The sequence below is a fragment of the Nipponia nippon genome, unplaced genomic scaffold, assembly GCF_047370975.1.
Source record: "Nipponia nippon isolate SJK-2023a ecotype South Korea unplaced genomic scaffold, ASM4737097v1 scaffold_5, whole genome shotgun sequence".
Taxonomy (NCBI): domain Eukaryota; kingdom Metazoa; phylum Chordata; class Aves; order Pelecaniformes; family Threskiornithidae; genus Nipponia; species Nipponia nippon.
Window position 1 is genome coordinate 48,267,951 of NW_028262369.1, and position 23,265 is coordinate 48,291,215.

The 23,265-nt window shown below is 62.3% G+C and overlaps 1 protein-coding gene across 2 annotated transcripts; it reads right to left on the reverse strand.

Annotated features, from left to right (window-relative positions):
- Nucleotides 1-7,932: 7,932 nt before the first annotated feature.
- CRIP2 (cysteine rich protein 2) lies at nucleotides 7,933-23,137 on the reverse strand. 2 transcript variants are annotated; one of them, XM_087733670.1, is made up of 9 exons: nucleotides 20,187-20,266; nucleotides 19,903-20,003; nucleotides 13,029-13,123; nucleotides 10,979-11,036; nucleotides 10,372-10,512; nucleotides 10,148-10,216; nucleotides 9,613-9,707; nucleotides 9,255-9,312; nucleotides 7,933-9,146 (listed from the first exon to the last, which is right to left on the reverse strand). In XM_087733670.1, the coding sequence occupies exons 1-9, from the start codon at nucleotides 20,249-20,251 to the stop codon at nucleotides 9,079-9,081; spliced, it is 750 nt and encodes a 249-aa protein (XP_087589796.1). In that variant the 5' UTR covers nucleotides 20,252-20,266; the 3' UTR covers nucleotides 7,933-9,078. The 2 variants fall into 2 exon arrangements, with proteins under 2 accessions (XP_087589796.1, XP_087589797.1); XM_087733671.1 differs by lacking the exons at nucleotides 19,903-20,003; nucleotides 20,187-20,266 and adding an exon at nucleotides 22,978-23,137.
- Nucleotides 23,138-23,265: the final 128 nt, after the last annotated feature.

The window sequence follows — 23,265 nt, forward strand, 5'->3', positions numbered from 1 at the left end:
TCCCTCTGCAGCAGGACGCTGCCCACGGTGCCATGCCCAACGACACAGGCAAGGGCGGACAGCAGGCAAGCTCTGGTGCTGGGCAGAGACGGCTCCAGGGAGCAGCAGGAGAGGGGCAGGGGTGGTGTCAAAGCAAAGCCAGGTCCCAGCCCAAGCACCGCTTCAAAGCAAGGTTCACAGCCTGCCAGGGAAACAACCCAGCCAATGCCAATGGCGAACAGCCGCCTCAGCAAACCACAGCATTATCTTATCTGTAGACCTTGTTTCAGCTAATTTAACCATTAGAGCAGAGCACGCCTCAGCTGTCTGTGCCCTCTGATAGGAATCTGTGGGTGAGGCTCCATCCCGGAGCATCAGGCGCCAGCACGCCGCAATGGCATAGCAACAGCCCTCGGAAAAACCCAGGCTGTCCCATTTGTTTGTTTGGGTGGCGTTGTTATGGCCAGGCTCCCCTCCCTGGTCCCTTAGCGAGCACCAGCAAGAGCGAGCACCAGCTCCCCAGGTCCATCTGCAGCACATTTGGTGCAAGATCCTCACGGCCCTCAAGGGCCCCCCAAGACTTTCCCGAGCTCTTAGGGCAGGGTTGCAAGGCGAGAGTGCCCGGGCACGCCGGAGCTGTGGGCACACGCTGCCTGCCCAAATATCCCCCTCGAGCAACTTGGCCCCTGGTGGTTACTGGAGCAATGACCGGCATTTTAGCAGGCAGGGCAGGTAACATAAGCTGATCTGTTTTGCTAACATAGCAAGAAAAAACAGCTATTTCCGTGTAGGAAACCAGCCCATCTGCCAGGGTGGCAGGTCCCAGCTCTCACTGGAGCGGGGCAGGGGCTCCCACGCTTCTCACATCACGGCCCCCCAAGCACGCTTGCACGGGGGGGAGCTGATGCACCAGTGAAGGCGCAACTCAGAGGCAGGCAGCACCCCAGTCCTAGGGTTAGAACACCTCATCTAATTTCTTCCCCAGCTCTGGATCCTCCCGAGCTGGGTCGCCCACTGTGGAAAATGTGACTAAGGAAAATCCCGGCGCGGCAGCAGGGTGATGTGCTGGTGGGGCACATGGGGCAGAAGCGGCTGGAGCCACAGCCGGTGTTTTCCCAGTGCTCACACAACTGCAAATCCTGCAAAATCTCCCTCCCTGGCTGTATTTCAGCCCACACTTGTGCAAGTCAAGGGCCTGCTCAGCCAAGACAATTTGTTGTAAAATATGCTCTACCCAGCCCAGCACGGGGCTCTAATTAGACAAGAAAATTATAGGGTGGCTCGAAAAAAGCCCAGCAGAGGCTGGGGGGAGCTGCCAGACACATGATCCCATCAAAAGGCCCGCAAGATGCTGGCGCCGCAGCCCTGCGAAGCAGCACAGGGTACCCCGCGGCAGGGGGCCGGCGTGCCCCGCCACCCACTTGCCTTCAGTCACCTCCGGATTTGCACGTGGCTAATCCCATTACCGCCGGCCGGGAAAACAACAGCACGAAGACAGCTGTCAGGGCAAATTACACCCTAAGGAAAAACTCTGGGGTACGTCTTCATAAAGCTGACAGGCGGCCAATGGCTGGGCGTAATTGGGAACAGGACAGCAGCGGGAAAGGCAGTGCAGGAGCTGGGGCTTGGGGAAGGGGCTCAAAAGGGCCACCCTGGAGGACGCTGGCAGGACAGCCCAGCACACTCACCGGCACGCTGCTGCTGGTGCTGTAAAACCCCAAAGGGTTTGAGCCTGTGAAACACACTCACTGCCGTGCCGAAATCTGTGCTCGCTGTCCTCCTGGACGTGGTGCAGAGTCCGTTCTGCCGTGAGCACGGGCAATCGCGTGGCTGTTTTGCAGAAACTGTAAAAACATTTCCAGCCCGGTTAAGGCAGCTGGCTGCCCACAGCAGTCACTTGTCAACCTCAAGAGCCAGGGTGTGAATGATTATCACGCAGTTAATATTACACTGCGTGAACAATAATAAACACGGGAGCCCTGGGGCAGCTCCCGGCCCGGCGAGGCGCTGCCGCGTGGCACAGGGACTCGGTGGGCACGGGCTGAGCCCTGCTGCCAGGAGAGCGTGGGGCTGCCTGCACAGGGCCACGCCGGGGATGCAGCTGGGATTTCCATCTGTGGGACAGAAGAGTGCAGTAGCTCTCACCCGCCTCTCCAACCCCTCCAAGTCCGAGCTACATGGAAAATCTCCTCTGATTTCATCCAGACACCATTCCCTCAGTCTCCCTGAGTACAGTCTGGCCAAAGTCTCCACTACCATCTGCTCTTTTCTGCAAGCTTTCCATTAGTAGCAGCCCAAGGAAACCTCCTGGCTACATCCTGCCAGGGTTGGGTTTGGTGCATTTTCCTGGCACAGCTCCGGCTGTTTCTGTTGTGGCTATCAAATCCAGCCAGGATCATCGAGGAAGCAACGCCCGCTGCTTTGGGAAGCTGCCCAACACCCGTGAGGCATCGCCTCTGCCTGCCAGAGAGATGCAGATCCATGCTGGGGGCTGGCGGGGAGCGTGGACACAGCTCAAAGGCTGCTCGCAGGGGACCAACGCCAGGGACCACCTCCCCATCCCTGCCCTGGTGTGGGGCACTCGCCTGGTGGCACCGTTTGCCTGGGCTGGGTCCAGGCTGTTGATGCCAAACCTTTTATTCCTGGTTAAAAATTCACTGGAGGTGAGGTGAAGGGGGGCAGAGGTGTTTGCTCTCTCTGTCAGCACTCTGCTCGGCATGGTCACGCCATGGTGGTGGCACAGGGAGGGGAGAGGGATATAGCTGCTCCACTCTGCCTTTCCCAAGTAAGACGGAGGGTCAGGACAGAGCAAGAGAAGCCACAGGCTGGCACAGCCATTAGCAGTGTGCATGCCTCCATCCCACCAGCACAGCTATTCCTCCCCCAGCAAGCAGCCCCAGAGCACTCCAGGAGCCCCCCCGAGCCCCAGGGTGGTCCCCCGGCTGCTCACCCCACTGGGAAACTGGCTGGTGATAGAAAGGCTGCTGCAGGGCCCAGCCTGCATCCTGGGGGGAAACTCCCTTGTGGATGCCCCCAGGCAGCACCAAACCGCTGAGGGACGGAGCCAGCACCTTCCTCGGCAGTGCCATGGCCGGAGCCTGCACCAGCAGCTCTCCCTGCGTCACAGCCCAGTGCACTGCACTGGCAGGGGGATTTACAGCCCAAATCCTCCTCTCCTTGGTTTCACGCTGTTCCTCCTTCTTCATCCCTGCCTGCTCTCCTACACCCTCTCCAGTATTTACAGGCAGTACTTTAACCTCCCCCTGGGGCTGAGCCAAAGCCTGTCCAAGCCAGGGAGAGCCACACCACTGACTTCAGGAAGTATCGGAGCCAGTTCTTGGCCCTCATGGAAGCAAGCTGTGCTTACTGGGTTGCTTTTAATACCCCTTCTTAAATCACATCTTCCAGCACTTCGTCCCTTTTGGCTCCTATTTATTGACTTCCCAGCAAATGCTTTAACTCTGTCCTGCTTCACCGCCCAGCTGTGCTGCTCCAGCCCCTGCCATGGCAGAGCCGTGCTGCCAGCCACAGCCGTGCTCTCCTGCCATCTCCCCGCATTTTGGGAGCCCCTCCACACCGCAATGGTTGCATCTCCCATCGCTGCACGGACTAGCTCAGATGTTGTAGCACAGGGCTGCCCTCGTCATTCCTACCCCCACCAAGTCCCTCCCTGGTGTTTTCCATGTGTGCAGCCTGCTGTGCCCCTCTGGGACCAGCCTGTGTACACTCACCAGTCCCTTTTCTGGGTCACTGCCCACAGCGTGAGCGATGCAGCCCCGTTTCTCGTGGCATGGGCACCCTCAGCCTTCTGTTGAGAAACACCACTAGGTGACAACCCTGCTCCTCCCGCAGCTCGGGGATACCCGGGCTGGCACTCATCACCCAGACTGTCCTCAAAACAGGTTGACCACCGGTGCGCCATGGCAGCTGGTGGGATGCCTGCCCTGTGCCCAGCGAGGAGCTGCAAGGCACAACTCCCCGCTGAGCTCCGCTGGCTGCCAGGAAAGCTGGGAGCTGGCAAGGGTAATTGCCCAGGACAAGTTCACAGGGCTTGGGGGATTTCCAAGCAAAGCTGCATCTACTTTGTTCTCTATTTTCCTCTGTACCCTGGAGACCATGTCTGTAATCACCAAAGCCCTCCAACTTTTTTATCCCACTATCAAACCCGAGTTGAAAAAAAATAAAATATTTGACATCCCTGAGGGGAAGGATGTTTTCCAAGCCTCAAGTAAAGGAGCATTTTCAGCTCCCATAGGCCTCCCAAAAATAAATACAAAAAATGCACCAAGGATTAGAGGCCAGAGCTGCCTTCTCTGCTCAAGCAAAGTGCCACTCTGCTGTGTCAGTGCCCCGGTCCCCACACCGACCCGGCAGTGCAGGGACAGCCCTAACCTCTCGGTGCACACCCAGATAACCCCACGTGGGATCCCAAAGCCCCGCTACATCCTTCAGCTTCCTGATCTTAACATCCACCCTGCGGGTACCCGCTGTACCTGGGGGCCACGAGGGGTGTCCAGCCCCCCTGCCACATCAGGGTGGAGGGACAGTAAAGAGACATTACCCACCTAGATCCTGAGCAGCCGGGTTGTGCCCTTTGGGGTAGCAGGAAGCTGTGACGGATGCAGGCTTCCCAGCACCGCCTTGCGCAGCGGAGCTGAATTTTGTCTATTTTTAATTTCATTGCATTCCCCAATAAAACTCTCATGGGGAAAAGAAAATGTAAGCAAAAAAAGAAAGAAGAAAAAAAAAAAAGCCAGCCCCAAAACAAAATAAAATCCTGTGTTTGATGGCTGCCGCCTGGAAGCGGGCAGCAGCCAGGATGCTGTACATGCCCTGCCTTATATCCCTTCACACCCAGAACCAACCCAGGTACCAGTCATTGGGGCATCCCCTCCCATCCCTGCCACCCCAAACCGCCTTCCTCCCTATCTCAAGACCACTGGCTTAACTAGTCCCAGCAGTCCTGCATCAGATCCTTCCCATCCCACCCTGGCCATGCTCTCGGTCTCAGGTAAGGCCCCGGGTGTGCCTGGCTTCCCGCTGCAGCGAGCATCCTTCCCGGAGGCGCTGGGGAGGGAGCCTGCTGCGTGGCCCGGCATCGAGAGGCCAGGGCCAGAGCCCACAGTGAGGATGCTGTTAGGGCTGCTGGCCAGGCTGGGTGCACAGCATGGGGCCAGGTGGGTGCTGGGGAGGGCAAACCCCCGCTGAGCTGCAGGTGGGGTGGGGGGGGAGGAAAATCGGGCTGTGCAGTCATAGAATCATAGAATGGTTTGGGATGGAAGGGACCTTTAAAGACCATCTAGTCCAGCCCCCCTGCAATGAGCAGGGACATCTACAACTAGATTAGGTTGCTCAGAGCCCCATCCAGCCTGGCCTTGAATGTTCCCAGGGATAGGACATCTACCACCTCTCTGGGCAACCTCTTCCAGTGTTTCACCACCCTCATCGTAGAAAATTTCTTCCTTATATCCAGTCTGAATCTGCCCTCTTTTAGTTTAAAACCATTACCCCTTGTCCTATCGCTACTGGCCCTGCAAAAAGTCTGTCCCCATCTTTCTTATAAGACCCCTTTAAATATTGAAAAGCTGCAATAAGGTCATTCCCACAGCCTTCTCTTCTCCAGGCTGAACAACCCCAGCTCTCAGCCTTTCCTCGTAGCAGAGGTGTTCCAGCCCATTTTTGTGGCCCTCCTCTGGACCCGCTCCAACAGGTCCGTGTCCCTCCTGTGCTGAGGACCCCAGAGCTGGACGCAGCACTCCAGGTGGGGTCTCACTCAGAGAGAGCAGAGGGGCAGAATCACCTCCCTCAACCTGCTGGCCACGCTTCTCTTGATGTGACCCAGGATACGGCTGGCCCTCTGGGCTGCAAGCGCACATTGCTGGCTCACATCCAGCTTTTCATCCACCAGCACCCCCAAGTCCTTCTCCACAGGGCTGCTCTCAATCCCTTCATCCCCCAGCCTGTACTGATACCGTGGATTGCCCCAACCCAAGTGCAGGACTCTGCACTTGTCCTTGTTGACCCTCATGAGGCTCACACAGACCCACTTCTCCAGCCTGTCCAGGTCCCTCTGGATGGCATCCCATCCCTCAGGCGTGTCAACTGCACCACTCAGCTTGGTGTCATCTGCAAGCTTGCTGAGGGTGCACTCGATCCCGCTCTCTGTGTCATTTATGAAGATATTGAACAGCACTGGCCCCAGAATGGACCCCTGAGGGCCACCACTTGTCACTGTTCTCCATCTAGACATTGTGCTGTTGACCACTATCCTCTGGATGCAACCATCCAGGCAATTCCTTATCCACCAAACAGTCCACCCATCAAATCCATATCCTTCCAATTTAGAGAGGAGGATATTGTGGGGGACGATGTCAAAGGCCTTACAGAAGTCCAGATAGATGACATCCGTAGCTCTTCCCTCGTCCACTGATGTAGTTACTCCATCATAGAAGGCCACTAGGTTGGTCAGGCAGTCGGGGTCCATCAGGGAAACTCCCTGCTGCAGGAGATTGCTACAGGCTAGCAAAAAGGCTGGCATATTAAGCTCGTTAATTAATGATGGTAAACAATGCTTGCAACGAGAGCTGGGTTTGTGCCAAGGGCCTCACCAGCAGCTGCACTGGGTCCCAGACGGGCGATGGGGATCCCCCACCCCAGCACCGCTGCTGCTATATGGGGCAAACTTGGCAAAGTTTGGCTGCGAGGGCCCAGCTCTCTGCTGTGGGTCAGGGAAGGAGCCGGCAGAGTGACACCGCTGATTTACGCAGCAGTCTTGTCCCCTAAAGCATCAGAGGGGTCAAGTCTCTATAGAAACCCCACCAAAACAGGAACACACACAGCCCATTCCCTGGCCGGGAACCACACTGCTGAGCCCTCCATGTCTGGGAAAAGAGTGCGTGCTGCTGGGATCACTGCCGGGACAGGGAAAACCAATGGCTCCCACGCCCGCTGCTGTGCCAGCTGCCCAAGCCTGGGTGTTGCCACTGCGGCCGAACGCTCCCCGCAGGCACGATGCACGGGCAGAGCCAGCGTTCTTGTTCTGCAGTGCCCGCTGCGTTTCCTAGCCATGCCTGGGCAAGGAGCAAGGCTGAGGGCTGTGGCCAGCACCCACCCACCCCTCTGCACACGGTGATGGAGCAGCTCCAGGCCTGAGGCTGCTACAAGGATGCAAGACATTGCAGGGGGCACCAGGTCCCTGTTTTCCCCAGCAAACGGGGCTGGCAGGGTGCCTGCGTCCCTGGCAGGGCACAGCCAGCGGGCAGCCCGACCGGGCTCTTGCAAGAACCTGCCAGAGGGGACAGGCCAGAGCAGTGTTTCCCAGAGCCGGTGTTTGCCTTGGCAGCCCCAGCCCCTGTGCCTTGCTTTCCAGACACCGATCTCCTAGGGGGAATAGCTGGATGTCTAAAACCAGGCATGGCAGCAGGGCTGGTATCTGGCCAGGGCCATGGCAGCTCCCAGGGGCTGGGGGGGGGTGGGGGGGGTGTGGACCATGCCCCCGCATTGCATTCCTGCCCCGCTGCCCACCAGACTGGGCTTTCCCACCGGCAGCCCTGCTCAGGCGCTGAGCCGGCTCAGCAAGCCCAGGCTCAGGGGAACAGTGTTACCTGCTACGCAACATCCCTCCATTAGATTTCCACCCTGCAAAGTCAGGGAGGATCCCACCCCACCCCATCCGATCCCATCCCATCCCAGCTGCAGGGCCAGCACAGCCTCCTACAAGCCCGTCCTGCTCACAGCCCACAAAGCGGCCGTGGCTTGTGCTGCACTGAGAGCAGCTCTGGCCTGGGCAGCTCGGGCTCAGCTGGGGCTACGGCTGCTCTGTCTTGCCCCAGGAGGAGCCAGCTGGGGCAGGACCATAGCAGCAGGGTCCCCACACTGTCCCGGGATGGGAGGGATGCTGCGCGGCGCACACAGCTTCCCCCACCTCCGCCCAGAGCTGAGCCGCACAACACATCTCTCAAAACCTTTATTGTCAGCAAATAACAAACATCAGCCCCGCGGCGGCACAGGGAGCCTGGAGAGAGCGGGGTGCTGGCACCCCAGGGCTCACCGCCCCGGCCGGTCCCCTGCACTGGCCCCGTCCCCGGCCTCCTGGGCAGCAGCGGGGCTGGGCATGCACGGGGGGGGGGGGGGGGGGTGAGACTGGGGGGCACATGTCATTCTCCAAAGCGAGGGGCACATTTACAACTGCTTATAAATAAACAACAACGAGAAACCTCTGGCTCTGGGAAGCAGGTGGGCGTCCCGCCACTGAGCCGCCAGCCCAATGCGCTCTGCCCTCCGAAGGCGGGGAGCAGCTGACTCCCCCAGGGCTGCAGCCGCTGGGTGCCCCCCCCCGGCATGGGCTCTGCCACCATGGGGGACCAGGCTGGGGGGGGCCACCAACCCAAACCAGCCAGCAGAGCGGGTTGGGCGCCTGCCTGGGTGCACGTACAGGGATGCCCTGGGGGCGCAAGGATGGGGATGCAGGGAGGTGCCAGACTCTGCAACCCCAATGGCGGCTGGGGTTGGCCGCGTGCCCCAGGGAGAGCGAGAGCCAGGGCATGGAGCCCAGGAAGGGCCAGGAGAAGGGCAGTGCTGCCAGATGGGCCAGAGCCCTCAGGGGACCCGCACATCCCCAGCAGCTGGCGAGGAACAGGGCTGGGCGCCCTGACCACCAGCCCCCATCCCCAAGCGCCGCAGCACACTGGCCGGCTCCATGGCCCTCAGTGCTGGGGGCAGCAAGGAGCACCCTCCCGTGGTGGGACTCCTGCCACCACCTTCCCCCTGCTCTGAGCCCCTTGGGTGCCACCCGCCGTCCCCTGCACACGATGACACCCCCACGCCCACCCTGCTGCCTCCTGCGCCTGGGGGGCTGGTGGGAGGGCTGGGGAGGGCAGAGCGCATTGGGAACCACCAGAGACACCTTCTACCTTTGCCTTTAAACACTGAAGCTTATATTAGAGACTATGATATACAACCCGGGGGGCAGGGCCGTCCTGCCCGGAGTAGAGACAGCAGAGAGAGCACAGCTCCGTGGCCAGCCTGGCGAGGGTCTGCTCCGGCTGCGTGCAGCAGGTTAGTACGGGGGCACAGAGCGGGCGGGCACGGGGATGCCGTCTAGGGCTGGTTCTTTGCCTCGGGGTCTTTGTCATAGATGTAGCTTCCCACAGCTCCGGTGTTGACACCTACACGGGGGGAGATGCAGGAGGGTGAAGACCCGGACAGGAAGGTGGCATGCTCCAGGGAGATGTCCCTGGCCTGGTTCCCCACCCCATGCACCCCCAGGCACTCACCCTTTGGCCCAAAGAGGATCCCGTAGCAGGGCTTGTGGCAGTACGGCTGTCCGTCGTGCTGTGCGGGACAGAGAGGGAAGCACATCACCAGGGGCAGGGGAAAGGCCAGTCCGCAGGACACGTCCCCCTGGCTGGGCACCTCTCCTGCTCTGCTCGTCCCCTGCAGACACCCGCACCCCAGCACCCCCAGCGCTCCCCCAGGCTGCAGGAGCTGCTCCTGCCAGCCCTGCCCTGCCCTCTTGCAAAGGCAGGGGCTGCCCAACCGGCGCGGCGCGGCACAGCATGGCACAGCTCAGCCATGCCCTGCTGGCATCCCCCACGAGCACTGCCCGGGGTTCTCGGGCCGGGACACCCTTACCTCGGCGTGGCCCCCTGGGGTCAGCGTCTTGCTGCAGCGCTCACAGCGTAGGCAGGGACGGTGCCAGTCCTTCCCCAGCGAAGTCACCTTCTCAGCTAGAGCGGGGACAAGGAGGGAGGGTCACACCGGCCCCCCTGCACACATGCCGAGGGGGAGCATGCCCTGTGGGGTCATCACCTCTGCATACAAAATCCCGAGACAGCCCTCTGCACCCCAGCCTCCTGCGTCTCTCCCACCCCTCTGCTGCCTCGCAGGTGACAGAGTTTGGCCGAGGACAGCTATTAAGCCCACACCACCCACTTGGGAGGTGACAGCAGGGGACACGATGCAGATGAAGCCCTGCACCCAGGAGCTCCTCCAAGAGGACCCATATCTGCAGGCTCCTCGGGCACATTCCTCTGTGCCCCCAACCCCATCTCTGAGCCAAAACTCCCTCCCAGCCCCTCTGCATGCCCCAGGGGTCCTGCACAGAGCCCCAGCACCATGGGGCCATGCCACCCCAGGGCATGCACCCACTGCCCGCTTGCCACCTTACCAAAGTAGACTCTCTTGCCACAGCGCGGGCACATGTTGGGCTCCCCGGTGAAGGTGGTGACACTGGAGGCTGGAAGGAGAGAGGGCACGGGTGTGGGAAGCAGAGAGACATCTCAGCCAGGACACACAGGTGCGGAGGACCCCCTACACACACCCTGTACCCGGCACCATCTGGCTGAACGCCACAGCGGAGGGCCAGGCTGCCCATCCCGCCTTGCCCCTCACCTTTGCTGGGTCCCTTGGGAGGTGCGGCATTCACCTTCCTCTCCTCCACCTTCACTGGGTGCTCAATGGGTCCCGGAGCGGTCTGCCCCTCGATCTGCGGCTTCTCATAGATGTAGGACCCTGCACCGCCAATGTTCACCCCTGCAGTGGGGCAGAGAGAGGCTGCGGTGGCCTGGGAGCACTCGGGGTCTCCATCCTCCCCCCAGCCCTGTCCCACCTCCCCCAGCCCCGCTGAGCCACAGGGCCACTGCAGACACGGCTGCACCTCAGCTCCAGCTTGCTTTCTCCTAATCCAGTCTTTCGTCAGCCACGTCTAGGATAGGAGAGCAACTCCACCTTCTGTTTGAATGGGAATTTGTTTTTTAAATATTAAAAAAAAAAAAAAAAGACAGCTGTCAGGACAGATCTCTCCCTCCAGCAGCTCTCCTCTCCCTCTGCACAAGGGGACGGCAGGGTTGGGACTGCAAAGTGTTGGCTTGATGCTCAGCCCATGCTAGCCTGGCTCCTGGGATGCTTTCGGGGCCACAGCTTCCCACCAGCAGGGATGGGGGGACCTGGCCCCTCCTGCAGCCCTGGGCACAGCCACACAGGGGTAGCACGGACATACCTTTGGGGCCAAACAGCGTGGCGTAGCAGGGCTTGTGGCAGAAGGGCTTCCCATCATGCTGGAGAGAGAGGGGAGTGTTAGGATGCTGAGTGGAGACGACAATTCCCTCAGGATTGCTTCCATCCCCACTGGTGTTCAGAGACCACCATGGCCATGCCTACACCCCAAAACGCACCCAGCCTGCAGGTCTGCCAGCGACAGCCTAACCCGACCCGAGCACTCAAGGATTTCGCATGCATCAAACACTCTGGCCGTTCTGCACGTGCCCTACCGCGGGGCTGGAGCACCGGCACCCTGCGGCAGTTCAGCTGAGAGGCCTCTCCAAGTCCCAACCCGGCGGGGTGCCACCGGGGCCCAGTAAGGCATCACTTTGCCCGTTAAGCATCCTGCGCGCAGTCAGGACGTTATTAGGAGCACAGAGCACTCTGGCTGCCACCGAGCTTCGCCTCCCTCCCTCGCCTTGGCCTGAGATCAGAGGCCCCACATGGGCACAGGTCCCAGCCCAGCTGCTATCGGCCCCGCTATCGGCTGGGGGCGATTATCGCAGGAAGGCATGAAGCAGGCGATAAGCCCTGGAGCTCCCCACAGCCGTTTCTCGTGAGCCACTGGGAACCGAGTCCAAGAGAAAAGAAAGAGCATTTGTGGCTGAGGCAGGGGGCCAGCAGGGCTGCCACGCACACTGCCCCGTGTGGAAAATCCACTGGGACCCCGTCCTCAGGCACAAACCCACCCCATCGTCTGCTCGGCTCCATTCAGCATCTCAGCCCTGCTTCGTGCCCTGCACTCCTGCCCTCCATCCCTTCTGCTGCAAGGCAAGGACGCCTTGCCCAAAACGGGCAGGGCAGTAGCTGAGCAGAAGCGATGTCCCTTCCCTCGCCTCCCTGAGCGGTGCTGTGCCAAAGGCAAGGGCTGGGAGCGGCCAGGGGCAAGGCTGCGGGAGCGAGCAGGCAGCGGGCTGGCAGCAGGCAGCTGCAAAATATCGCAAGGCATAAATATCAGCGTGCTCGCAGTGTTACCATGCCAGAGGGGAAGGTAAACATTTAGCTGATCTCCCAGTGACACCTTTCCAACCTGGCTGGACATGCTGGCTTGAAAGGAGGGAGAAAAGCAGGGAAGGGCTAAATCCTGCTGTCGGTGCAGTCGGGGGGGGCTTGGCTGCTGTCCCCCATGGGAGCAGAATCTGGCCTTATATGGAGAAGCAGCAAATCCCCCAGGCTTAACCCAGCCCGAAGCACAGATCCACCCGTGCAGCCCCATCCTCCCTGGCAGGACTGGCCCCACTCCCCCCACAGGCTGGTGGCAACCAGCACGGCTGTCCCTGCCACCGCCGCCCGCTCCCCAGCTGCGCTGGGTGCTAAAACCGTGCTAAAGAGCTGGTGACATTCTGGCATGACAGGCGCTGTGCAAAACCCAGGGCAGCGAGTGTCACGCTGGGGCATCACACAAGAAAAACACAGTTGCTCCCAGGCCTGAGCACCTGCCACCGCCAGCACGGCACCCTCGCGCTCCCACGCGCTGGGCAGCCACGGTGGCATCGCACTCCAGCACAAGCCCCAGGGCACCGAAAGCACCAGTGCCGAGCTAGCATTGCCACGGCAACCCGCGCATCCCCGATTTTTGATGTTTTTAACCACACCCTGGTGCAGGCTCTCAGCACCCGCACGCCTTCGAAGCCAGCGCAATACCCAGACAAGCCTGCCTGGTGCATGGAGCTGCTTCAAGGGCTTGCTGGGGCACGCCAAGCCCCGCCTGGGAGCCCACACCCGGGTGGCACAGCTGAGGTACCACATGCGGTGCCAGCACCACTCTGTGGCTTGCCCAGGACTGTGCAGGAGAGCTCGGGCACCACGGGTTACAGCAGCAGCAGCAGCATTTGAAGCCACAGTGTGCGCTCCTGAGCTTGCGTGCCACAGGGACAGCCCATCTGCATGGCATCAGGTACCTGGCCCAGCCCGATTCGTGGGACTCCCTGCCTCTGGGGTGCTGGAGAGCCCTGAGGAGACCACCAGGCCACCCCTGCCTGGCAGCACAGCTCCCCCCGAGCTCTTACCTCGGCATGCCCGCCCGGGGTCAGGGTCTTGTTGCAGCGCTCACACTTCAGGCAGAACTTGTGCCAGTCCTTGCCCAGGGAGGACACCTTCTCGGCTGCAAGGAACACGAGAGAGGGGTGAGCGACTGCTCAGCACCTGCTAAAGCCCCTGGGGAAGCCCAGCTCCAGGCACCGCAGGGGGCTGCTCATCGGCACGCTGTGCAAATCAGCCATGCTGCAGGGACCGCTCTGCTGCAGCCCACAGGGCCCCCGGGGCCAGTCAGGCCATGGGCACGGGCCCCTCAGCCTCCGACCCTCCCAGCACCAGCTCCGCCGTCGCACAGCCGCCCTTTCCCACGTGCCAGTCCAGTAACGGTAGCGTTTGCCTTCCTACTCCCTGCGTCTATTTTTACCCACCACGTTACCCAGAATGACCCTGCTCCCATTCAAATATTTGGCGTTACCATGCCCACCCCACCCGTTTCGTCACGCTTCCCCCGCACACGCCCAGCCTCTCGGGCTCCCCAGTGCTCCCCGAGGAGCCTCAGCCGCGGTTCCAGCCCTCAGCCGGAGCTGCCCCCGGTGCCACTCGCAGATGGCAGACAGCCTCCAGCGTCACCAAGGACGGATGTTTGGCCCTGGAAAACACCCGTCTCTTGGGCGTGCGGGTGCACCCCCCTCACCCCGAGTCCGGGAGCAAGCGCAACATGCAGACAGGTAGGTGGGCATGGTCCCTGCATTGCCCCGGAGTGCCACGAACCTGCAGAGCAACTCACTGCCGGCACCGAAAACAGTTTCAAAGCATCAGTGGGCAAATTCAGGAAAGGAAAATGCTTTGAGACAGGTTACACGAACGCACCTCCTCCGGCTGGCCCTGAGCTGCACGTCTCCAGGAGCACACCGGGAGGTAGCACGGGCTGCCAGTCCTTGTCCTGCATCCCCGGCCTGCCGCCGTCCCCACTCCCTCCCAGCTCCTGGGGGGCTGGGCGCTGCCCCATGCCCCCCGCCGATTCCCGTTCGCCCTCCCTCTCCCCTGCACATGTGCGGAGACAGCTGGAAAACAGCATGATCCTGTTAAAGCCACCGTAAAACTAAATCAGAAGGGCCAAATAAAATATTTAACAAGCAAATAAAAGCGCAACCGGAGCCTGGCCCTGCTCTACAAGAAGACCTCCTCTGCGACGGCGGGTTTCCCAGCCCTTTTTACCCCCCGAGGACCTCAGCAAATGTCACCTGTTTGCATCGGGTCAAGATGGGGGTCAAGAGCTCCCCAAGGACAGGTCCTGGCTTCCAGAGCCACCCTCCTCCCAAGGCAAACAGCTGCGTCCGGGGCACGTCACAGGGCCAAGATAAGCTGAAACAACTGCCATCACCACCCAAAAAATCAGCCCCAGTGCAAAGCGGGGTGGCCGGTGGCGAAGGAGGGCAGCGTGAGGGGACAGAGCCGGAGCCATCGCACCAGGGTGCAGGGGAGAGCCCCAAGACCATCCCCAAGCAAGCACGTGGAGGACGGGCTTGGGGGACCAGCATCAGCTGGAAGCCGCTCTGAACCGACCTCCCAGTGATGCCACGCACGAGTCCAGGCTGTTGGACCAAACCGCAGGCGGGAGCAGACGGCAGGGTGAAGGGGTGTCCTGCCGCAGCCAGGGGGCTGTGCCTGCCTGCTGAAAGCTGCCAGGGCAAATCCCTGCTGGCCCCCAAGCCCGGGGGCTCAGGAGGGCTCCTGCTTCCCCAACCCCTTGCAGCAGGCAGCACGCGGGGAAGGGACCAGGGCCGGACCCTGCCCTCCCCTTCCTCTGCAGCCCTCGGCCAGCCCTGGGGGCAGAGGGCCAGCCCCAGGGCACACAGCCCCCAGCCCCCGCAAGTGCTCCCCAAAAGTGAGGGGCACACAGAGGTCCCAGCACCCCGCTGCCTTGGGGCTGTTGCAGGAGCCCTGCATCCCCCCAGCCCTTTCCGGCAGGAACGGGTGCCTCCCCGGGGTGACCAGGGAGGGAAACGGAGCGTGATGGACTGAAAGCTGAGCCAGGGGCTCGGGGCCAAAGAGCCGCTCGGCTTTGTCACAGCGGATGCACAGCCAGGCCAGGCTGCGCTTCGGCTGCGTCACCCCCGGCTCCCCCCGCCGCCCCGGCCCAGCGCCGTCGCGGCCCTGGGTACAAAGCAAGGAGGAAACTCCCGGCGGATGTTTCCAGAGGCCATTGCAATTACAGCCGGCCACAGCCCACACCAGCTCCTTCCTGCCCCCGCGAGATGAGACGCCCCCTAATATCCCTCCCTCCGTAATATTTCAGGCAGCTGTAAATCCCTGCTGCTCCCTGACAAATGCACCCCCCCGCCAGGGCATCCCGGGGCCACACAGAGCAAGAGGGACCTCGCTAGCACCCGCAGCCCCTGGCAGGAGACGGGGCAGGAGGGGGCCAAGTGCACCATCCTGCTCCCGGGGCATGGGGACAGCCCAGGAACCGCAGGGGCTGCCCCTTGCCCGGGTGTGCCAAGGCTCATCAGGCATCCTCTGGCTGCAAACAAGGGCTCCCAGGGGCCGCGCCTGGGGCCGGCACAGCTTTCCAGGCAGCATTGTTTGCGCCGAGCAGAGGAAGCAGCTTGGAGCCACCCCAGCCCATTTCCAGGGCAGCGGCGTCCTGCCCATGGCCACGCTGCCCCATAAATCACTGCAGAGGGAAAGCACCAGCGCCTGGATTTCCTGTCACCCGGCCACATCTGCATCAGCTCCAGAGGAGAAGTCTCTGGCCACGTCCCCGCCACAGCAGAGACCCCTGGGCAGCTGCTGGGAGTAACCCCGCTCCGTACCCCCCGACGCCAGGGGGGAACCCCACCATCAGCACTACAAGAGCAGCCTGGGGTGAAGCAGCACCCGGGCTCCATCCAGCTCTGCACAGGGAGCGTAGGATGGCACGGGGCTCCGACGCAGGCTTTGCTCAGCTAGATGTCACACCGCACCCAGCCTCCACCACCGAACGCCATGCCCCGCCACGCCGAGCCACGCCGGGAAGGGACGGGCCAGCGCCCGCGTCCTCTCAGCATCACACCGAGCGCACACACGTCCTGCCCGGCTTGCTGGATCCCGCACCTACACGCTCAGCCCGTGGCAAAATGCTCCCCTCAAGCCTGCCAAATTTAAACCACCCATGCAGCACCCCCCAGGAAGGGCAGAGTTAAGGGTACTTGGCTGCAGGAATTTGGCCTCTGCCAAATGTGCGTGACTCAGGGTTTGCCTGCCCTGGGTTACCCGGCTCGCTGTGGCGGGCACCAGGTGCCCATTAATAATAAACCTCTCCCCTAGGGGAAATGGCCCTGTGGAGGAGAGGTGGAGGCACGGCCGGGTACGTGGCCAGCTACAGAACGTACCCATGGAGTGGATTTGCACCGTGCAGGGGGTGCAGCCCACGCCAACAACCAGAGCCAGGGAAAATCAGAGGGCAGGAGCAGGAAAGCGCCCGAGGGGGCTGCTGAGGCAGTCTGCTCCCCACGGCTCTGTGGCAGCCCCACCCTGGAGACAACGCAGCTCATCCCTTAATTACCCGCCGTGCCTGGGCAAGGCAGCTGGTGTGGGCCAGAGGTGAGCGCATCTTTTCGGGGTGGGAAGGGAGCATCCCTCCCCCCAGCCTCGGCGTCGGGGGCTGTGCCGAGCTGGCTCCGGGCCCTCGCACAGGTATTTCCACGTTTGACGTCAGCGCTGCTTCCAGCTGGAGGCTTATTCAGCAAAAGCAACCGTAGCTGCAGCCGCGTCGCTGCAAAGGGCTGGGCTGTGCCCCATACATCCCACCGCAGCCCTGGGAGGATGCGGCGAAGGGCCGACAAAGCCCAGTCTGGTGATAAAGATGCCATATCCCCACATGGACCCAGTTACAGGCATCTCTGGAGGAGAGGGATGCTGTCAGACCCACCGCAGATGTGCTTCAAAGCAGTCGCAGGCACAAAGGAACAAACAAGAGAGACGAGCGCAGGGAAAGGAGCCTGGTAAATGGCTGGAAACAAAGCTGAGAGTCCAGGCAGCCGGCAGCCTCATCCCCTCCCCAGCCCCTCGCAGCGTGGCCGGGAGATGGAAAAGACAGAGGGACGGCTTAAAGATTTCCTGCCATGATGGGCTGTGCCAGGCTGTGCCGCCAGCTGTGGTGCCCTGCCGGTCCCCCATCTTCCCACGTCCCCCATCCCATCCCCTCCTGCCCTCCTCGGCCATGTCCAGGCAGCTCCTCTCCCCCGTCACACAGCCGGTGCCGACGGTTACGCCGCACTGTGATTTTGTGGCCAAGACGTATGTATATATTTAGCTCCTCTGCAGCAAGGCGAGGCAAGCCCTCCAGTCCCGAGCCGCTCACTGGCTGGGCTGCCTCCAAGTACGCAACAAAGCCAGCTCAGTACGGCCTCGCTGGGGAGCGCAGCCGGGGCGGGGAATGAGGAATGCCCCAGGAGGGGGGTCCCGCTTTCCAGAGCCTCACTTCCAGCCGAGCGGAGAGGCGAGGTCTTCCCCAGGACCCGAGCCCCCACGTAGCTGAGCCGCTCAGGCGTGAGCGAGGGTTGTTTGATTTCCAGCCGCAGCCCTAATGCACAGCATGGCTCCCATCCACCTCGCCACTCCCTGCCTCTCTGCCGACAAAACCTCACCTACTGCAGGCACTTTCCTGGTCATGAGCCTTCAACCTCCCGCTCTGGTTCACGGGGCCAGGGCAGCCTGCAGCAAGTCCCTCTCCATTTTCCACGGGGCTGCTGTACTTCATCAAGCAGTGTCCACCTGGGATGCATCCCTCCGGCTCTGAGGCCGGGCAGCTTGACCACGGGTGTGCTGGGAGAGGACCAGCAGTGTTTCTTGCCAGGCACTGGGTTCAGCCACAGCTGAGCCGAAGAAAGCAGCTGCTTTCTTGCCACAGTGCTGACCCACATTTGAGGAGTTGCAGGCAGGACCCCCGGTCAACAGCAGGAATCCAGGCAGCCTGCAGCCCTCCTCTCACCCCACCTCACGGCGAGGGGCAGAGCGGCCAGTGGAGAGCCAGCTGGGTCACGGGCAGGCACACGAGCAAAACCCCTCCCTGGGTAACTGCTGGTCCAGAGCACGGTGTTCCTCCTGCGTGCTGAGATACCATCGCTGGCGGGCAGCACCGGGAGGATGAGACAGTTTCCTGGCCCGTGTCAGTGAGAGCAGGGCTCAGAGACACGCTGGAGCAGCCAAGCCTGCCTAAGTGCCCCTCCAGCCCCACGGCTCCTCACCTCCCCACCCTGCTGGCTCCCCGCAGCTGCGGGGCACAACCAGCTCCAAGCAGCGTTTGGCCCAGGGCTGTGGGCCACACAGTGTGAACAGAGACAGCAGCAGGAGAGGATGCTCGGGACCCCCCTGGGGGCCGCAGCACTGGCGCTCCCCACCGGCAAGTGCACAGCAGGCTGGTGGGAGAGCTCTCCCCACCCGTGAGGCCCAACCTGCCCCCACCATCACCTCCCTGGTTGCTTCCCAGCCTGTTGGCAGGAGCAGTGGGCACCACCACCCCACCACAACCAAAAGTGGCACCATGGCACATGCCCCAGGTTCCGTATTTGATTGCAACATTGCGGTGACAGATTTTCCATTACCTCTTGCTTGGGCGTTCCTGCTCTGCCTTTCCTTGCCTTTCTTTTCCAGTCCCATCACCTGACCTCTCCCCAACCCTGTGCTCCTGCCAGGGACAGGGAAGGAGGATGGGAACACAAGGAGCTCTGCCCAAGACCTGCCCGGGACCTGAGACGTGGGTGCAGAGCTCCACAAACCAAACACCAAACGGAGTCACTCAGGCCCAGCCGGCCTTGCAGAGAGCTGCCTGCCGCAAACCCCTGGCACAACCCCCACAGGCACATCCACGCAGGTCCCTGTGTCCCACAGCAGCTGAGCCCCAGCTCCCTGCAAGGCAGGCAACTGCCCGTGAAGGTGCACGCGAGATGCCGGCACCGCACCGTGCAGGAGCCCCAGCAGCTCCACCAAAGTGTGCACTTCACAGTCAGCGAGAGCAAGAGGGCCGAGACCTGACAGCGTCCCGTCCCACCCTCCCACAGATAATTTTCTATAGCTCGTGCTATTTTCCTGCGGGAAAAGCTAATGCTAATCAGCCCGTCCTTCAGCTTCCCACAGAGGCATCCCCGCCCCAGCAGGGCCCTGCGCGGGGAGCAGGGAACCGGTGCAGCCTTAGTTACCATTCTGCAAGGTCCACGCACGCTCCGAGAGCAGCCGCCCCGAGACATCGGAGCAGGCAGTTACCCAAGGCGCCCAGCCAGCCTTCGTGCTGCCAAGCCAGGGGCTGTGCCGACGCTGACGTGACGACTGCTACACCGGCTGCGCTTGAAGAGCCACTTCCTTTGTTAGGGATGGCTGTAATCGAAATACAGCCCTCCTGCCTCTCCTGCCTGGCCGCTGGCGGGCCACCATCTCTCAACAGCCAGTGTCCAGAGCCAAGGACAGCGGTTACTTATTAATTGCAGAGCGGCTTCTGCAGCTTGAATTTCTGCAGGGCTGACCCACCGGCACAGTGTTCTGCAGGGAGAGCACCCCACACCTCACTGCACCCCGTGTCTTGCTGCACCCCTCTCCTCCGGTATGCTCGGGACGTCAGCGTGACAGCGGGGTCAGGCATCTGCTGCAGGCCCCTCTGAGCACGCTGGACTTGGACGCTCCTTGCTTCCCAGCTGGATGGGTCCATGTCCTTAGTCCCCCTCTGGCACCCCACCAGCAAACCGTCCCCAGAGAGCAGCTTTGCTGCTCCAGCTGCAGGCACAGCCGGGACAAGCCCTGGGGCTACGGGGTGACTCCCACGTGCTTTTAGGATGACGCTTCCCAAACAGACAGCGCAGCAGCCTCCCACCAGCCCTCAGACACCCCAGCACGTGCAGAGAGCTCCCCGAAAGCTGCCCGCCGACGGACCTGCTGCACGTCTGCTTGCCGCATCCCTGGGGCTTTTGCCTGCCTCGCACTTAGGATGGGAAAACAGGAAACCCCCTGCCGCCACGATCCCCCGCAGTTCCCTGGGAAGAGAGGACAGGAGGAGGAAAGGCTTGGCCAGAGCTCCCGGCGACCCTGCAAAACTCATTTAAGGCTAGCGATGCAAAAGGGAGCTGGGGAAATGCGCGGCAGTTTGGCTTCAAGCGACTCTGGTCCCTCCGGCGCTTCCTGCCAGAAGAGATAACCCAACCCCAACCCACCGCCACCTGCCAGCGCGGGATGGGAACCAGCCCCGGCAGCCGCCGGCAGCGCTGCTCCTCCGGTTAAACATTCACTTCATCCCTCCAACCTCCACAAAGCAGGAAAGTTAGTCCCAGCCGCCCCTGGAAACAATGTCACAGACCTCAGCCTGCTTTAAAAAAAAAAAATAGAAAAAAGCCAGAAAACTATTTTTATATTTCCCTGTGCTTTTTAAAGGAAAAAAGCTCATTCTGTAGCTCAGGAAACGCCCACATCCTCCTGACTGCACAGGGAGGAGCCCGCTGGATTTTTCCAGGGAGCATGAAGCAACAGGCAGGCTGGAAATGAGTTTTCCATTGGTACCCACGATCATTGGCGTTGGTCCGCTGCTCAGGCACCGTGCGGGGCCGGGAACGGGACACGGTGGCATTTCTCACACATGACCCACGGCTGCAATCCCAGGCATTCGAGAAGTTCTAGTTGCCAGCGTTCATTCAGCACAGGCGAGGAGCGCTCCCGAACAAGCGGGGCTTTATAAATCACCTCCCCGTTAAGCTTCGGGCCAGCCGAGGAATTCGCAAGCGTTACCAAACCCCGGGCGCAGAGCTCCCATCGCCTTCCCACCGAACCACGCGGTCCATCGGGAGGAAACCCCAGGAGCCGCCTCCCGGAAAGGCGGCTCAGAGGTTGTGTCCAGTTTCAATGCATTAAATAAACGGACTGGGGTTTATTCTGCTGGAGCCTCTGGGCAGATCCTCAAGGAAAAGCTCAAGGCATTAGCAAGGACACGCTCCAGCCTATCTCAGCTTCAAGCACAGAGAAGTTTTAGGCTCACTCCCATTTCAACTCACCTCCCAGTCTCTCTTAGGGGCAGCGGGGGCCACTGCTGCCGCTGGGCACCTGCCTCCTCCCTGCCTGCAGGGCCAGGCATCCCCCAGCGGGGCAGGAATGGGGAAGCCAAGGAGCAGCAGAGACCTGGACACGGACCCCTACACCGACAGAAACCCACCCAGGGAGAGACAGCCAGCACGGAGCTGGGGACATGGGGTACAGCACCATTCCCCCCCAGACCACATCCCTGAGACCCACAAGTCCCCCAGCACATGGGGAGAAAGAGCAAGCGCAGGCACTGCTGGGGGCTGGCGCTTCACCTCCTGGCACAGCCTGGCCTCCTCCACCAGCGAGGCGGGGGTCCCTGAGCCCGGCTCCAGCCTCCCCCACACAGGGCAGGCTCATCCCCGGAGCGAGAGGAGTGACTCTGACCCCGGGCCAGTGCCCAGCTGGCTGAACGGACACGCTATTTTCTGCTTAAAAAGGAAAAGATTCACACAAGGAAAGACATGCAAGGGGCCAAGCCCTTCCCACCCCCACACAAATAGGTTTATTTAAAGGAGGAAGACAGCAAATTCCTATTTCTCTGTGTTTACTTGGAGATGGCCGGAAAGGAATGAAAGCACCAATGCCTCAAACGCTCAGGCACCATCAGGACCCTTTGGTATTTCTCCACCAAACAAACATGCTGAGGCAGCAGGGGCCGGACCCTGCAGCACCAGAGGGAGACGGGCAGAGAGGGGTACAGGCAGGCAGCGCTGGGCCAGGCCAGGCCAGGCCAGCTGGACCCCGTGGCCAGCAGGTCGCAGGAGGCAGCTTGGGCTGGAGAGCTGGATCATCCCCAGAGCCACCCTGAGCCTGCAGTGCAGCCCCGAGGATGCCCACCCCGGGGATGCCCACCCCGGGGATGCCCACCCCGGGGATGCCCACCCCGGGGCCAGGGGCGTCAGGTCGCTCCCTGGGAGGCTCCGGGCTGGGCACCGCCGTGCAGCGAGGAAGCGGGCTGGGGCAGGCTCCTCGGGGAGCGGCGGCGAGGCACCAAGGCAGGGGATCAGCCCTCGCTCCCACCTCTGCCCCTGGCATTTTCTGCAACCTGGGCAGCAGCGCTCACCCTGGGATGCCCAACGGGAGACACCCCAGCCCCGGTTCCCAGAGATCCTGACCAGCCACAACCCCGAGCAGGGCCCTCGGAGACCTGCAGGGACTCGCTGCTGCCCAAACCTGGCCCGGGCATGCCGAGATGGACCTCTGAGCCCAGACACTGCCTTTGAAAAAGTCCCATAGAAACCCCAAAGCATTCATTAGCTCACCCCCCCGGGAACAGCCCACAGAGGGCTGGGTGAGAGGCGAGATGGGGAGGGGTGAGCGGCGCACACCTGGAGCGAGGTTTGCAGGGAATGGGAACAAATTGGTTGGGAAAAGGTTTTGTTTGCACCTGCTGCCGCCTGCTCCTCCGCACCAAGAGACCCCCGGGCTCATGGGAGCCCCCTGCCCAGCACCCGGTCCGTGTCGGATGGGCTGGGTTGCCCTGTGGCCCAAGCCAGCGGGTACACGGGGACGTGAGCCCCCCCGGCACCAAAACAGGCTGCGGGCACGCACCCCGCCCAGGCCTCCTCACCCCCTGCTTCGCCTCCTCAGCCCAGGGAGCAGCGGAGTGTGCCCGGGCCCCCCCGCCCCAGGGCCGGCCGGCAGCAGCCCCCCGCGCCGCCCGGGGACGGGGCCGGGGCCCGGGGGGGCAGAGCCGAGGGGCCGCGGCGAGCGGGGACCCGGGGATGCGCCGGGCGTGGGGACGGCGGAGCCGGGGACACAGCCCGGCGCCCGGGAGGAGAAGGGGAGCCGGGGATGCACCGGGGCTCGGGGAAGGAAGGGGGAGGCAGGGATGAGCGCCGGCTCCGGGGTGGGGGAGCGGGGACGGAGCGGGGGTCCCGGGGATGCGCCCCGGCTCGGGGAGGGGGACGCGGGGCCGGGCCCCGGGGATGCGCTCACCGAAGTACACGGTCTTGTCGCACTTGGGGCACTTGGATGCCATGGCGGGAGAGCGGAGCCGAGCCGAGCCGAACCGCGCCGTGCTGTGCCGCGCCGAGCCGCGCCGTGCGCCCCGCTCCGCCCGGCCCCCGCCCACTGGCCCCGCCACCGCCCGGGGGGGGCCGGGGCGGGGCTGCCCGCCCAGCCTCTGCCCCTCCGGCCCGGCCCGGCTCGGCTCGGCTGGGCTCGGCCCGGGCACGGCGCGGCTCGGCACGGCGCCGTCCCCAGCGCGGCAGGTGCAGGGTCCCG